We start from the raw sequence: 12,645 nt of genomic DNA, 5'->3' as shown, positions 1-12,645 counted from the left end.
TAATACAATGATCCAGACACACGTGGTGGCTTGTACCAGAGTGGAAGTGGGGGAGGTGTTGAGAACTGGCCTGCATACAGACATATTTCCAAACTCCAACTGATAAGATCTGCTGATGGACTGGATGTGATATAGGAGAGAGAAAGATAGGACAATGACTCACAGTGTGTGGCCGGCTGTATCATGAGAAGCCTATCAAAGGATGCAACAGAGACCTGTTAATCGCCCAGCTCTCCCTCCAGGGATGAACGTTCCATGCCTTGCTTCTGAAACATTGGCGATTTCAAAACAGGTAAGTCTGCTTGCCCAAAACAACTAAGGGGAATTTATGTTTCTTAGCCCAAGTGTGCTTTAAAAAGAAAAGAACAGTGGGGGGTGGGGGATGGGGTGGGGGGGAGCCCTGCAGTATTGCAGTGGCCACTGGAGGGCTGTGTGACATAGTCTAGATTTCTAGACTCTAGAAACATGGCTGGGAGAATGACACTTCCTGTCTCCCAGGAGTCCAGAACGGGCGAAGATGGATAGGGACACGGGACCTGCAGCTGAGAGCCAGTGCTGCACGTGGCCTGGGAAGGGGAAGGACCCCGCAGAATTCTTAAGCCCCCCTTTAACACTGAGAACTGCGCACTCAAACATCACCTGCTTTTTGCATGTGTGCAGTAACACATCTGCATGTGTCCACAGGGCCAAGGGGATACAGACTAAATGAAGAGATCATTAGCTTCTATGACCAGTGCCCACGGCTCTGTTTGAGGACAAAAACAATCAGACTACATTTTCTAAATGAGGAAGAGCATTTCTAAAATGTTATTATTTCAACTAAGAGAATGACAGTATGGCACTAGGCAACCGGGGGGAATTGAGCCTTTGAAAATGTGTGGGGAAAAGATGCCAAATTGTAACCCCGTCTCAGCAGGGGGCTCTGCCGCAGTTTGGAAGGAGTGACACTGGTTTCAGGGAAGACGAGGAGCTGCTGTATGTAGGTCACTCAGAACCTTCCTGCCCAAAGTGAAGAATTCAGCTCTGTTAGAATAAGAAACCATTTCCTCTTTCTGTTCCAAATGTTGGTCTTGTATGAGGAATAGATTGAAGCAAAGTTTAATTTGGCTTAAAATTCATTAAGTCAAATATTTCATAAACCATATTTCATTTGATTGATTTCTCAGTTCCTACAAAATAAAAAGTAATCATTTGTATACATGGAAGGAAAACAGCACTTAATGAAACACATTTAGTATCCTGTTGAAAGTTCCATACTAAAGATATGGACACATATATAGTGTTTATGTATATGTACACACACACACACACATCTCTACATCCACTTATCTTTATTTTAATTTTATTTTTTAAATATATTTTTATTGATTTCAGAGAGGAATGAAGAGGGAGAGAGAGAAACATCAATGATGAGAGGAAATCACTGATCAGCTGCCTCCTGCACACCCTCCTACTGGGGCCCGCAACCCAGGCATATGCCCTGATCAGGAATCGAACCATGACCTCCTGCTTCATAGGTTGATGCTCAACCACTGAGCCACTGTGACCGGCTATATCCACTTATCTTTAAAAATGTGACTTGTTACTCTGTAAAAATGACTTCCATTGAAAATTACCTTCAGTAATTCTATGTGAGTAGAATTTTCACTAAAGCAGTATTTTCACGCTTTCAAAAATTAAAGACCTAAAACTTATTTAACAAATAATTTATATCAAAGTTAATGAAATTCTTATACTAAGTTCATATCACAAAGATGCACTATGTATCACAGATGGATTCAAGGGTCAACTATAAACACGTAACTTTTAAATGTGTGGGTTGACAAATTCCACTTCAAGAAAATGTGTCTGTTTAACTTTTAACTGCAGCAAGTAAATGTGGCTGAACAGTTTGGAAACTTCACTTGGTATGTCTCTTAAAATGCAGGCCGCGTGGCATATGTGGAATTCACTCTGACAGGCCAAGGGGAAGGTGACAAGCACCTCAAAGACACAGGCAGTCACCTTCGGGGCCGTGGAAACCAAAGCAGAAGGAAAGAGCACCATGAGAGCCAGTCAAGAGTAGCAACGCCATGTGTTTGAAGAAATAGCCTGAGAGAAAACTATGATTTCAGAGACAACTTCCATATCGAGTATCACAACTGTGGATAACTTCCTGAATTTTAGGCAATGAACCACAAAAAGTAGCTTCTCACATAAGCAGCAGGTCTATAAAAAGTGCTCCAGGACAGGACAGGGGTCGGCGAGCTTTCTTTCTGTAAAGGGGCCGACAGTAAATATCTCAGGCTCTCCTAACCATACAGGCTGGGCTGCAACAGCTCAACACTGCCACTGAGGCACAAACAGCAACAAGATGAGATGTCAGGGAATGACAGTGGTTGGGATCTAACAAGACTGTGTGCAGGAAAACAAGCCTTGAGCCACACTTAGGCACCTGGGCATGTTGTGTTAACCCCTGCTCTAGGCCAAAGCGCTCAACATTTGTCTAATAGCAAGTAAGAAACACTTTTACATAACATGGGTGCAATATATGCATTGGTATGTTTCACAATATATTATTTAGACGTACCAGAAGCGATGTACTTTGGTATTTCTTATTCTTTTTTATGTTTGTTTGGTATTTTTTTTTATACCATTAGAAACCACTAAGTTACTCTCTCAAGTGGTGAGTGAGTCACCGTTTGACAAAAGCAGCTCCAGTATAAACAGCGGCTGGGACTTACTCATTTACTGATTATCCCAAGCAATATAGGAAGCTTTCTAGAAATAAATAATATTTATGGAATGTTTTCTATGCGCCATGCCCAAGCATATGTTCTAGGAATCTAGCAGTTTAAAAATAAATAAATATTGCTCCGTAACAGTTAATATTGTTGTAGTTTATAAAAAGTGAATGCTCATATGTGTAAAATGGAATAATAATTGTAATACCTACATATATCATGAAACTATTGTGAAAATGAGTAAGTTTTCCATATCACCATTATTCAAATAATTAAGTGCCAACAAGTAAAAGTACTTTTAAAAATCTAGTTGAGTTGTAATCTATCCTAAAAGTGGGCTTTAAAATAAGTTAAAATCCTATTTAATTAATGAATAGAACCTTACCTATATTATTTAAAAGTAGTGGTGTTTATAGTAATGATGCTATTGGCAGTCAATCAAAATACACAACAGAAAATTTTAACTCCCCTGGTTCTAGCTCCCTCACTCCCACCCAAAAAGTCAGAGAAGGTTTAAAGGTTTAGATTATATCCCCAAACCACCTTTACATCAATTTTCACCATCAAGTGACCTGTAGCAGCTGATGCAGGTGAAAATATTCAAGAAAAAGAAAAGATGCTGCAAAATCTATGTTAGAATGATTACTGTGCCTGTGCATTCAGTTAAAACCTGCTGTAAAACCAACCTTGGAATGGTTAGAAAAACGGATTTTTGCATATTAAATAATTATTTTGCATTATTACCCATAAGAGCAGGGATGTTTGTCTACTTTTTTTCATTGCTGTATACTCAGAATTTAGAAGAGTCCTTGTTGACCCTTAGTAGATCCCCACCAAGTATTAGCTGCATGTGAGAATAGTGAACAAATACTTGTCAGCTTGCTTATGGCATTTAAAAAATTAACATAAAATGTAAATTATTTAAAAGTAACATATTTAAAGATTTCTTGAATATCTGCAAGTGTTTTCATAGGAACAAAGAAATAATCTTACCTTCCTTTTCTACTCTAAAAACAAAAGTTCTTTGTGTTGTAACAACCTCAAATTTGTTGTCTCCTTGAACTCGTACTGTAGATATAGCAGAAAGGGGAATTATTCCTTTTGAATACTTCTCCTATATTGGTTAGAGAAAAAGATACACAAAAGAAGACATTAAAATTCTTTTGATCTTATTGGGGGGGAAAAAAGAATGGCACAACATTTTCAAGTGCTTCTCTTTCACGGTTTCATCTCAATTTTTTAAATGACATACAAATAGTAGATATCCTAATATACACTTAATACTCCCAGAAAGAAAATATTAAATGTTCCTTTTAAGTAAAATGTCTTTAGTCTCTACATCTGGAATTAAAAGGCAAAGAATGAAATATAAACACTCATATTAGATCAGCAATATATATATATACATATATAGCTCCAAAAAACAGCAGTTTGGTCTTTAAAACAATCTGGTCAAAATGATTTTGTGGTGTTTGCAGGCATCTGCTGGCCATAACAGGTACTGTAACTGAACCATTTCAAAATGACTGCTCTTACATATTATGAACAACAATAATATATCTAAGAAACAAGACTGTTGGATTATATCAATTATCCATATTACTCAATGCTCTGATGATGATGATCTTAATCTCATAACTGCATCACTTCACTTTTTATTACCCCAATGACAAAAAGAAGGAAAAAATATGGATGTGGCTGTTTGCAATCGATATATACAGATCATAATTTTGCTCAAGAGGGTCATTCTTAAGACTCTTGGTAACTCTGTCTTCTTTTACCTGGACCCTCCTAAACCATTTGGCATAATGACCGTCACACAAACTCAGCTGTTTACTAAGGGTACAATGTTTAATGGGCCCTGTGCTGGAAAGAAAATTCTAGGCGAATAATGTATTCAACCATTCCACGAAGAGAACCAAAGACAAGTTCATATTCCCCGAGGGGTAAACTGCGCTACTAGCAGACAGTAAGGGGCATTCAGGTGAGGGACAGTCACTGTCAACAACACGGCAGTCCGCCGGGGGGTTTATCCTCTGCTCGTTGAGAGGATATATTGTACTACCGTGGTATCTCCTTAGTTCTTTGACAGTTTCTTCTCTTCCAGAGCCTCTGTTCCAATCTCCCATCCCTTTATGGGTCTATCAAAATCCTACCAAAACTGAATGTGAGCCCAGCCGGTGTGGCTCAGTGGCTGAGCACCAACCCATGAACCAAGAGAGTGATTCTAGGTCAGCGCATATGCCCAGGTTGCAGGCACAGTCTCCAGTAGGGGCCATGCAGGAGGCAGCCAATCGATGAAGTTCCTCTCTCATCAATGTTTCTATCTCTTTATCCCTCTCCCTTCCTCTCCCTCTAAAAATCAATAAAAACATTTTTTAAAAACTGAACGTGAGCCCTAACCGGTTTGGCTCAGTGGATAGAGCGTCGGCCTGTGGACTGAAGGGTCCCAAGTTCGATTCTGGTCAAGGGCATGTAACTTGGTTGCAGGCACATCCCTGGTAGGGGGTTTGCAGGAGGCAGCTGATCGATGTTTCTCTCTCATCGATGTTTCTAACTCTCTATCCCTCTCCCTTCCTCTCTGTAAAAAAATCAATAAAATATATATTTTTAAAAAAACTGAAGTAGATATTTGAACTGTGATTTAGAAAGATGAGTGGGCAACTTCTCAAAAAAAGAAGAGGGATATCAAGAAATACGTAATTACGAAGTATCTTCTCCTTGTTATTTTCCTTTTACTATCTTCTGTTTTTGCTATTTCAACTACCAATTTCATGCAGAGAATTCCAAAATCTGCTCCTTCCTTCCTTATCCATTTCAGTCAACTTCACTCCCATATTTCAAGTCATCAACAATGCATGTAACTGTACCATCAGCACCTCAAACTTTAAAACTCAATTATCTCCTCAAATATACCATGCCTCTATATCTGTCCATTAAAATATTACTCTTCTAGTCAATCAGTCTTCAACAGAACAGTCTTTGACCTGTGCTGACCCGACCCACATAACTTGGGACTCTCCCTTCAGCTACAGTGTCAACTTGTTTTCTACTTCTCCATGTCTCTTTCGACTCTTTCCAGTCACAGTGACCTTCCTGCTGTCCCTTAAACATACCTTTTGCATACTCTGTTTACTCTTCAAGGAATGGTTTTTAAATATTTTTAAAATTAAATTTATTGGGTTAATGAAATTATATAGGTTTCAAGTATACAGTTCTATGATACATCATTTGTATATTGCATTGTGTGCCCACCAGCCAAAGTCAAACCTTCTTCCATCTCCATATATTTGACACCCTTTACACTCCTTACTACCCCGCCCACCCACCCACTCACTCTGATAACCACCATGCTGCTGTCTCTGTGAGTTTTTGTCTCATTTGTTCATTTGTTGCTTTCAGTTTTATATGCCACATCAGTGAAATTATACGGTTCTTAACTTTTTCTGTCTGACTTATTTCTTGAGGAATGTTTTTCATACCCAACTTCACTAAAGATGCCCCTATGACTTTTTGCATTTCGGCATAATTACATGCTCCTGCAGAAAGCCTTTCTGACCAGCCTCCTCTCTCAGTCCTTCGTCCTCACCCAGGCAGGTAACCCTAATTTAAGCTAACAGCAACCTGTACCTTTCCTGTATAACAACTACTAAATATAATTTAAATGATGATTTTTATATTTACGGTGTGATCATTTGGTTAATACAGTCTCCCCAAACAGACTGTGGGTCACACATCTCTTTTCCTCACCACCTTTCACATATCAGTTTTGTATAAATATTTTCTGAATGAATAAATTCTACATCCAATCAATCACAGTTATACCAAACTCTGACAGCTCATGTTTAATATATTTCTAAAGTCCTTCTCTGAACCCCTCCACTGGCCTATACAGCCCACACCTGGTAAATGAGCGCTTGAGTTACTGCACACCCTCCTGATCTGCCTCCTCACTTCCAGCTTGTCTTCCCTCTAACCTTTCTTGCATCTTGTTCATTTATCGCAGTTGGAAAAAGAACAGATTCACAAAGGAGGGTAAAAAGGTGGGTCTAGAAGTTTATACAGGGTTTTCATGGATGACAATGGACAGGAAAATTGAGAGGAAAGAGCAAAAACATGGAGATGAAAACATAGGAAAAACATGCTCCAGGTTCCCCCCGTATGTCCAGACACTACTGAAAAGGTCACTGCCAAGAAATAAATGAAATGACTGGCTTTAACAAAGGAAATCCAGTAACTGTGGGTTACAATGGCAATACTAGGCAATACTACATCACTAAGTGCTCCAGGAATGACGGGGTCGGGGGGATGTCTCCCTACTGTGAGGCAACCTAAGACCTGGGAAAGGGCACAGCACCCCTGGGGACAGTGTGAGGGCCCCTCTTGGCTGTAAGTGGCTGAGACTAAACAGTCAAAAATCTAGAAGGTCCAAAACATTTAAACTTCACCCTTTAGATGATCCATTCTCGAATTTCAGTTTGCCTAAGAATTAGGTAGAGGAGCTCATAAAGGTATATTTCCAGTGAGATACTGAATAAAATATTACCATTAACTCATTTTTCAGTAGAAAAAAATCAAGTAGCATTATAGAAAAAGAAACAGGAATTTTAAAAAGGAGATTTTTTTTCCTTCCTCTAGATCTCTTTAAAGAGATTAAAAAAACAAGTCGTTAAAAAAGTAACAACTGACCTACATGCCTGTAATAATGAAATCATATCTAACAAGTATTTATAGAAGAGTAATAGAAAAACAATTATCCAGAAATGATCAAAATGTACTTAACATGCTAAATACAGTGTCACTTTAACCTCAGGAAGTTGTAGTTCCTCTAATGGCTCATTTATAATCTGTCATGGGATGATTACAAGATAAATCTCATAATTTTTAACACTGTGGAGTTGCATTTATGTTTCTCTTCAAACAACACACGCTAAAGACCAAAGACAATTTAGAAATAACAACTCAGTGACAACAGGCTCAAAATGACTATGTTTTTCAGAGTGTGAAATTTTCTTTAGAAGAAGAAATTTTAAAGCATCCCTTGAGCCTGTAACACACAGATATCTATGTCAAGTTTGTCATTTATCTACCACTTTCAGACAATGAAACAACCACAGGGCAATTCTGCCCACAGCTGAGTGAGAATGGGGGTGAGCTCCATTTCTTGGCAGGTGATAAGATATCAAGGCCATGGGGATGCTGCCATTTTCAGTAACACAATGAAAAGTCCTTGCGGAGACATGATTGAGCAGTGCTGAGAAAAGTGGAAGGAAACCAGGGAAACAGGCAACTCTGTGCACTGCCTCCTAAAAGCCCAATACATGCTCCCCAAGTGCACATGTAAACATTGAAAGATGGACCTACTCAGTGCACATGACCACTAAAACTGCACACCTACTGACACAGTAGCTAAGACTGCATCTATGCCTTCTGCTCCCTGGTCCTGAAATACCCTCTTCCCAGTTCATCTCTTCTGCCTGAAAGGTCACAACAAAAACTGTGTCCCCTGCCTGGCTGGTGTTGCTCAGTGGCTGAGCATTGACCTATAAACAAGGTCATGGTTCAATTCCTGGTCAGGGCACATGCCCAGGTTGTGGGCTCGATCCCCAGTAGTGGGCATGCAGGAGGCAGTCGATCAATAATTCTCTCATCATTGACGTTTTATCTCTCTCTCCCTCTCCCTTCCTCTCTGAAATCAATAAAAATATATTTTACCCTCTCCTCCATAGTGTCTGTGCCCATTGGTTAAGCTTATATGCATGCATACAAGTCCTTTGGTTGATCTCTCTCTCTCTTACCCCCACCCTCCCCTACCTTCCCTCTGAGGTTTGACAGTCTGATTGATGTTTCTCTGTCTCTGGATCTGTTTTTGTTCAGGCATGAGTGGGGGGGGGGGGGGGGGGTAGGGGAGGCAATGGGTGGAAAAAGACACATATGTAATACCTTAATCAATAAAGAAAAAAATCAAATATATATGTTTTTAATACATATATTAAAAACAATAAAAAAAAAAGAGGGAAAGAAACTGTCTCCTTTTAGAAACACCCATCCCAGTGTTTTGTTTTTCGCCAAGATAAATCAAATCATCTGAATAGTAAAGGGGGAAAATATCACAGAAAACAACAATTTGAATTTTTAAAAATTTGATGTTAAGCTAAAGGATTTATAATAATTCATTTTAAAGTGAACTTTTTAAAAATATATTTTTAGTGATTTAAGAGTAGAAGGGATAGAGAGGGAGAGAAAGAGAGAGAAACATCAATGATGAGAGAGAATCATCGATGGCTGCCTCCGGCACGCCCCCCACCGGGGATTGAGCCTGCAACCCATGCATGTGCCCTTGACTGGAATCGAACCTGGGACCCTTTCAGTCCATAGGCCAATGCTTTATCCACTGAGCCAAACCAGCTAGGGCTTAAGGTGAACTTTTGACCTCAATTTTAAACCGAAGTTGCATCAATTTTATTGCATCAATATTCAAAAATGTGATAGGTACTCATCCCCTCACTGCACTGGAAATGAGCTTTCAAAAGGACAGAGTGAGTCCAGTTGGTCACAAATACTAGAAAGTCTCTCCCCGAAATGGCCATAATGATACCACCACCAACAGAGCTTCATTGCATGGAAGCCTGTCTCATTCCTGAATAGTTTTCCTCCTCATTCCAATGAGACCAGAGAAGGGCACAGGTACTGAAGAAAACTAGGGGTCATATTCCATCAGATACAGAGACCACATTGTACCTCCCCAGGCAAAGAAACTGTCTCAACATTCAAATGCACAAATTGCCCTGCAGGTGTGGCTCAGTGGTTGAGCATCGACCCAGGAACCAAGAGGTCACGGGTTCAATTTCTGATCAGGGCACATGCCCAGCTTGCAGGCTCCATTCCCAGTAGGGGGTGTGCAGGAGGCAGCCAATTAATGATGTTCCTCTCTCATCTATGTTTCTATCTCTCTATCCCTCTCCCTTCCTCTCTCTCTAAAAATAAATAAAACATATTTAAAAAATAATAAAAAATCAAATACAAAAATAAACTAAAAACCGTAGTTAAAGCAGAAAACCAGCTATTAAAAAATATTCATCTCACTATCTTGCAAATTTCCAAGAGGTGTACTGAAACCTATTTGATACTTTATCTGGACCACTGTAAAGTGAAATCCAGCAATTAGCACTTCTCTAAACTATCATTATTATTTTTTTAAGCAAAAACAAAGTTTTATTACAGAAAAGCTCCCTGCTGCAGGGAGAAGACCCAAGCGGGTTGCCCTCTGTCATTCTTAGTGTTATACTATGCCCTGTGTTATCTTATGTCTAAAACCATATTCTCTTCTGCCCTGCAGCACTGAAGAACCAATATATGAAAGGGAATATAAATCTCTATTCAAGCCACAAATATCACCAATATTAGACAGTGGAAATCTCTAAATAATGGAAAAATAATGTTAGATTTTAAATAAGAGAATGTGGATAAGTGTTAAATGAGTATGTTAAAATAATGTATACAGTTAAGGCTATAAAATTGTCTGATTTAATTTAACTGAAATATGGTATATTTATTAGGTTCCAACCTTTGATTAAGGAAATTATTTTTTAAACACAAAGAAGTTGAAGGATTAGTACAATGAATACCCATGTATCCTCCATTTAGATCTGACAACTGTTAGCATCTTTAATTTTTGTTTTATCTAACTATGCATTTGTGCAAATATCTACATATATAAAAGCCCAGCGACCAGAACGGCAGAACAACCAGAACGACCAGCGGCTATGACAAGCACTGCAGCAGCCAACCAGCCTGATCTGGGCCCCGATCAACCCCTGCCCCGGCCCCCAATCGGCCCCCAACACCCTGACTGGGGACGGGGACAGCCAGCCAACCGCCAACGGCCCCTCCCTCCCATCGGCCCTGCCCGATGAGCCCCCATCAGGGCAGGCCGGCCAGACCCCACCTGTGCACGAATTTGTGCACCAGGCCTCTAGTTGTAACATAATTATCAAGATTTTTCAGTGAGTTCTAACTCCAAACATCCTTCTCAGTTCCATCTCCCACAAGTTTCCTTAACAAACACTATCCCCCATTTGGAGAAAACTACATCCATAGTAGAATGGATTTCCCATCTGAGCATCTCACTGTTCTCTCTGCTATCAGTCCTGTTCCCACTAGTTTCTTTTTACACGATCATTTCTCTAGTTTCTCCAAGTACATTCTTTTTTTCAAGACAAATAGCAAATGAAATCCCGTGCAGGAAACCTTCTTTGTTTCTTCCACAAGCCCTTTCGGAGTAACTCTCCTTGCTTTGCCATCCCCTACCGTGATGTAATTTTGCAAACACTGCTTAGTGCTCTCTAGGTTAAAGGCATTTCCTTGTTCATCTGTATATCGCTTGCAGCAATTTCTATAGGCTATACAAGATACTCCATAAATAACTGTTAGATATCTAAAGTGTGTGTTTTTTATTCCAATTTGATGTTTCAAGAAAAAGTTAAATTACGAAGAGTGTTTTACCCTATTATAATTCTTTTCATGTGATAATCCAAATCATGTTCTCAAAAAAAAAAAAAAACACAAAAGTTGACTGCTTAGTTTACTGAAGTACACTTAGGATGCGTAAAGCAATCTTTGAAAACTGTAAAATGTACTTACCTTCTCGTTATTGTAATAAGAAATGCTAAAGCCATCAAATTTCACCCATCTCTTCTGAAACATGCGTTTTCTGGAAAACATATGAAATTGTTATTTTACATTTAAGTACCATGAACTGGAATTTTAAAGATGTTTGTAATGTGACTGCACTTGCTGTTAATGCAGAAAACAATAGGCTACAACAATGCACAGTTTGGCAATTGTACACAAAGAGAAAAATATGTGTGATGGCACTTTCTAATCACCTATATAGGAGTCTAAAACAATGACATTGTTAACAATGTTGTCACCCACATTTGTAAGGTTGAGGGCAAAACAAAGTGCTGTCAGACACCCTCTCAGCATACCCATCCCCTTCATGCAGATAACAGAACTTCTCATCCCTCATTAAGCTTAACACATTTATTTTACCTTCATTTCTGCTTTAGAGAATGAATAATATTTTGCTAAAATAATAAAGCGTTGTCAATTGGGTTTTATACAGATAAACTAATTATGATCTTATAAGCTGAAAAAGCCCTGTCCACATAGAGAATCATTTACAATCATCCAAAATTCATGAACATGTTTTGAAAAAGAATCATATGAAAGGCAAATGCCATTTAAAACAGATACTGAGATGAGAAACAAAGCAACATAACGGAATCACGGGTTTCCAAGTGAAGCTTAAAAAAGAAAAACCTTTTTCTGGCTACAAGGGAAAAGTAAAAAACAATTTCTGCGTGGTCTTTTTTCTGTTCTGTCTCGTTTCAGTCTCCTTTCCTGAAGACAGACAATCCTAAAGGTTTTGAAGATCCTACTTTCTATGTGACCTCTCAGTGTGGACTGACACAATCCAGATACTTTCAGCCTTTAACACAGATACGAAAACTAACTTTTTGAAAAAAATTCACCTACACAAAGACAGAAAAACCACTGTCTATCTTTTCCTTTTGCACTGTTCTGGCATGTTTAAGATAAGGAATTGGCATGACTTTCTGTGGTTTTCAGAAGATTTAAAGATAGAGAAAAAAAACCCTCAGAAATGTGTAGAGAATTTTCCTTCCGGGCTTTTCCCTGAGTACCACACATCTATTATGCAGCAAGCCTCCCACATTCATCCTTAGCCAATTTATTCCGCTTAAAATTAGAGAAAATCGGATCAAATGGAGAAAAGTTTCAAAGTTCATCAGTGCAGACAACATTTTCACATATAAGCACCGAATTATGACATAATAAGAACATGTAAAGACTTTACGATCATAGAACCACAACTAACTATCCAGCCCTCTTTCTATCT

General features: G+C 39.0%; 1 protein-coding gene across 4 annotated transcripts in view; it reads right to left on the bottom strand.

Annotated features, from left to right (window-relative positions):
• Window positions 1-12,645, bottom strand: part of ARAP2 (ArfGAP with RhoGAP domain, ankyrin repeat and PH domain 2) — a 158,062-nt gene that overhangs the window by 102,862 nt on the left and 42,555 nt on the right. For all 4 annotated transcript variants that reach the window (XM_070398186.1, XM_070398201.1, XM_070398210.1 and 1 more), the window contains exons 7-8: window positions 11,367-11,436; window positions 3,717-3,837 (exon numbers count right to left, since the gene is read on the bottom strand). In XM_070398186.1, the coding sequence (XP_070254287.1) occupies window positions 3,717-3,837; window positions 11,367-11,436 (191 nt within the window). The remainder of the gene's footprint in view (window positions 1-3,716; window positions 3,838-11,366; window positions 11,437-12,645) is intronic.

Source organism: Myotis yumanensis, unplaced genomic scaffold, assembly GCF_028538775.1.
Source record: "Myotis yumanensis isolate MYYU_CA2020_CCGP unplaced genomic scaffold, mMyoYum1.0.hap1 SCAF_1, whole genome shotgun sequence".
In the NCBI taxonomy this organism is placed as follows: domain Eukaryota; kingdom Metazoa; phylum Chordata; class Mammalia; order Chiroptera; family Vespertilionidae; genus Myotis; species Myotis yumanensis.
This window is presented reverse-complemented; position numbering and strand designations above follow the sequence as displayed.